The sequence below is a fragment of the Triticum urartu genome, chromosome 2A (assembly GCF_056163025.1).
Source record: "Triticum urartu cultivar PI428250 chromosome 2A, HENAU_Tu73, whole genome shotgun sequence".
Lineage (NCBI taxonomy): Eukaryota > Viridiplantae > Streptophyta > Magnoliopsida > Poales > Poaceae > Triticum > Triticum urartu.
Genome location: NC_141874.1, coordinates 26,648,221 through 26,651,649, shown reverse-complemented (window position 1 = coordinate 26,651,649; position 3,429 = coordinate 26,648,221). Strand labels below are relative to the sequence as shown.

Below are 3,429 nucleotides of genomic sequence, written 5' to 3'. Positions count from 1 at the left end.
ATGATGACATTTGTATCTGCTAAAGATTCTTGTATAAAGCCTGTTCAAATATAAAACTACTAAAATTAGCAGTAGCGAGTGGAGAAAAGTTAGCAGCAGCATTACAGTAGCAGTAGCGCGTCCAGACAAAGCGCGCTAGAGCTATTAGCAGTAGCGAGCTTCCACGCAACACGCTGCTGCTAAACTTGTATAGCAGTAGCGCGGGCGCGCACGCGATGTTGCTACGGGTTAGCTATAGCGCCTTATTAGTAGCGACGGACCCCGCGCTACTTATATACCTAGAATCCACGCTGCTGCTAGGGTTTTTCCTAGTAGTGGGAGTGCATACAAACTTGCAGACTCTTTGAAAATAAACAATAGTGCATCAGCCTCTAGCTCTATAAGCGAACCGGGCGACCGCAGAATTTGGGATGCTATTTGGAAAGCGAGGATTCCAAACAAAGTTAAAATCTTTGGTTGGAGAGCAGCCACCAACTCGCTTGCCACCAAACATAATGCATGCAAAAGAACCATTGCCACCGATGATGTATGTGAGATATGTGGCATGTGTAGGGAGGACGAATATCATGCTATCATTGTATGTACCAGGAGCCTGGCGTGGAGGCATGCAATGAGATGAGGGAACACCGGGCTCTCCCAAATGAATCGGAGTTTAGAGAGACGGGTGCGGATTGGCTGCAGTTGCTGTTAATTGCAAACCCCGAGGAATTCAGGAGGAAAATTATGTTGGTACTCTGGCAGTCGTGGAATCTGTGGAACAGTGTCATACATGGTGACGGAAAAGAGACAGTCTCGGGTGTGGTGCATGGATTACTGAGGCTACATGCGGACCTGATAGTAGCTGACGACGACCCACTCGAGGAGAGGAACAAAAACAAGTTATCAACTTTCCCAACAATCGTTCATGTACCTCTGCAGCCGGGTGCAAACTACTGGGGGGCTCCACCTTCTGATGCAGCAAAGTTGAATATAGATGCTGCTTTCCTGCATGAATCTGGTGAGGCATGGGGAGGAGCAGTAGCCAGAGACCACCTGGGCCGGGTGCTCAAGTCCATCCGCAAACGCCTTGACCGCTGCCACTCAGGAGAAGAAGCAGAGGGTGCAGCCGTCGAGCTAGGGATAACCACTTTTGCAGGCCTTTTCAAAGGACATATCATCTTAGAAACAGACTGCGCGAGCATTGGAGGGCTGCTCTAGTCGGCGAAATGGGAGTGCAGATCAGCCTGCCGTGCAGTCCTGGCCAATGCCAAGAGGCAGATGTATGCTTTCTCCAGTTGGGAAGTCAGCGTCGTCAACCGAAACAAAAACTCTCTTGCTCATGAATTAGCAGCCATAGCTAGAAGAACCGGGGACTTTAGTCTGATTGCAATGGTCCCGGATGATGCAATAGCTGTAATGATGAAGGAGATTGTAACCACCATGGTGTAGGTTTTTCCATCGTTCTCAAAAAAAAACGAACCAACATATGGTTGGATGGTTAGAAGGACAGTGGTATCCCGAGACCAATAGGTTTCAAATCCCCGTGCTCACATTTATCCTGAATTTATTTCAAGGTCAGGGCTTGAGCGTGTAATGTTGTGGCCTCATTTGAGTGCAGAAAAAGTTTCGAGGCCAACGCAAAAATGGCCCCACACTTTCTTCACAAACTTGACACATACCCTCTTGAAAACTATATCCTCCCTCGGAAGCGGCTTGACTGATTACATATTCATCACAAAAAATTGAACACCTTCCATCTCATGTGATGGCAGTATATATTCACAACAAAAACTCTAGCTAGTGCAAATATCCCCAATTCAACAAAACATAGCAATTTGTACTAATTAACTTCCGTTTTCAATTTTCTTTCCCTTTCCATATTGCTAAACTATAGTAGGCATGAATTGACCTAGCTACATCTATATAAACAAATTAAAATGTTATATCCTATCCTCTTTGAATTTATAAAAGATAAAGAAAAAACTAAAAAGTATAAAACATTAATATCAATATCCATATAATCTATCCGATTATCCATACAATACATGCATGCATATCAATATCGCCAATGCTACACGTACAAACAGTTTACAGGTTTTTACAGGTGAGTTAGTTTTTATTGGTCAACAAGTAAGCGGGACAGCCCACCCCTGAAAATCAGGGGTGGAGAGGTTTGTGATTGGTTGTTAGATGAAAAGAGCTTGTAAATCTTTGTATGTCTAGCATTTTCGTATCAATATCCATAAAATCAAGCGACCGGCCGTGCCACGTGGACTCATTTTGCCATGTGTAAGCCGAGTCTGTTTTGTTTGCCGAGTTCCTTTTACCAGACTCTCAGCGCCGGCATGTCTGTGCAGTGTGCCACTCTTTGCTGAGAAGTACTCTCGGAATATCCAGTCTTTTCCGAGTTCCCGCAGTTTGGGTCTTGGCGTAGACATTTGTTCCAGAAGTGACTCATATGAAAATACTCTTACGTGGTTTTATTATAAATAGTAGATGTGGATAAATTGCATCACATGCACTTGCAGAGTTTTGGATGTAATTTATGAGACTGCTTCGACATTAAAAGATGTAGCTAATGTGCCCGCCAACTTCACATGGGCATCACTTACATATAATATACTACCTCCAGTCATAGTTAGAGGTATGTCAAACTCACTATCTTCAGCTTATCGAGTCTGACTGTGTTATTTCCTATTCTCTAGCTTACACAAATGGCGGACTTCTGTCAAGATTTGGTAGCAAGACAGAGAGACAAGAATAAAAAGAAATCTGATAGTGGAATGAGAGGCATCCGCAAGAACATCCCCTAGACCATGAAGTGCTGTGGTGGTAGACAATAAATTTTATCTGCAAAATGCGGAAGGCACATAAGATGAGTTTGGAAGAACTTCACTTCACTTCTGTCTCATCCTACCTATGACCTATCCACTCAATCTCTCAACCCCAGTTCACCTTTCAACTAGCTACAGAAGATGGATTAGAGAGTTAACCCAGATGCAGGTTAGAGAGGATTGATATCAAAATACCAACGACCATGTGTTTCTTTTCGTTTTCTTTAATTGATAATCTATTGTTTCTTCATGCTACATGTGATAAATAGCAGATGATCATGCACATAAAGTGAGCATTTGGTGTGGTACCCCCACTACAGGCCACTGGATGTTCATCCTGCGGTATGTTTCTGGTTCTGCAATAGGTAGGACAACCTAGCATGGTTATCGTAAGTATCTGGAACAATAGTAGGACTTGCATGGGGAAGTGCATGGATGAACCCGGACACATATGAACCCACTTTGAAAAACACATTTCTAAATGCTAAAAAAATCCAAAAAAGGCGGCAGGGGTACGTATTCATGTTCTATGTGCGTGCATAAAGTTTCATAGTTAACTTTTTTTGTGGCCTGCGCAAAAGAGACAAAAAATTATTTCGTGAAACGCTATTTAGAA

General features: G+C 43.3%; 1 protein-coding gene across 1 annotated transcript; it reads left to right on the top strand.

Annotated features, from left to right (window-relative positions):
* The first annotated feature begins 615 nt into the window (after nucleotides 1-615).
* LOC147983128 (uncharacterized) lies at nucleotides 616-1,197 on the top strand. The gene has a single exon (XM_087540651.1). It carries the CDS (start codon nucleotides 616-618, stop codon nucleotides 1,195-1,197), a length of 582 nt encoding a protein of 193 aa, XP_087396777.1.
* Nucleotides 1,198-3,429: the final 2,232 nt, after the last annotated feature.

Coding starts and splice junctions, on each gene's coding strand:
- LOC147983128 (XM_087540651.1), top strand. CDS start 616: ATGAGGGAACACCGGGCTCTCCCAAATGAATCGGAGTTTAGAGAGACG.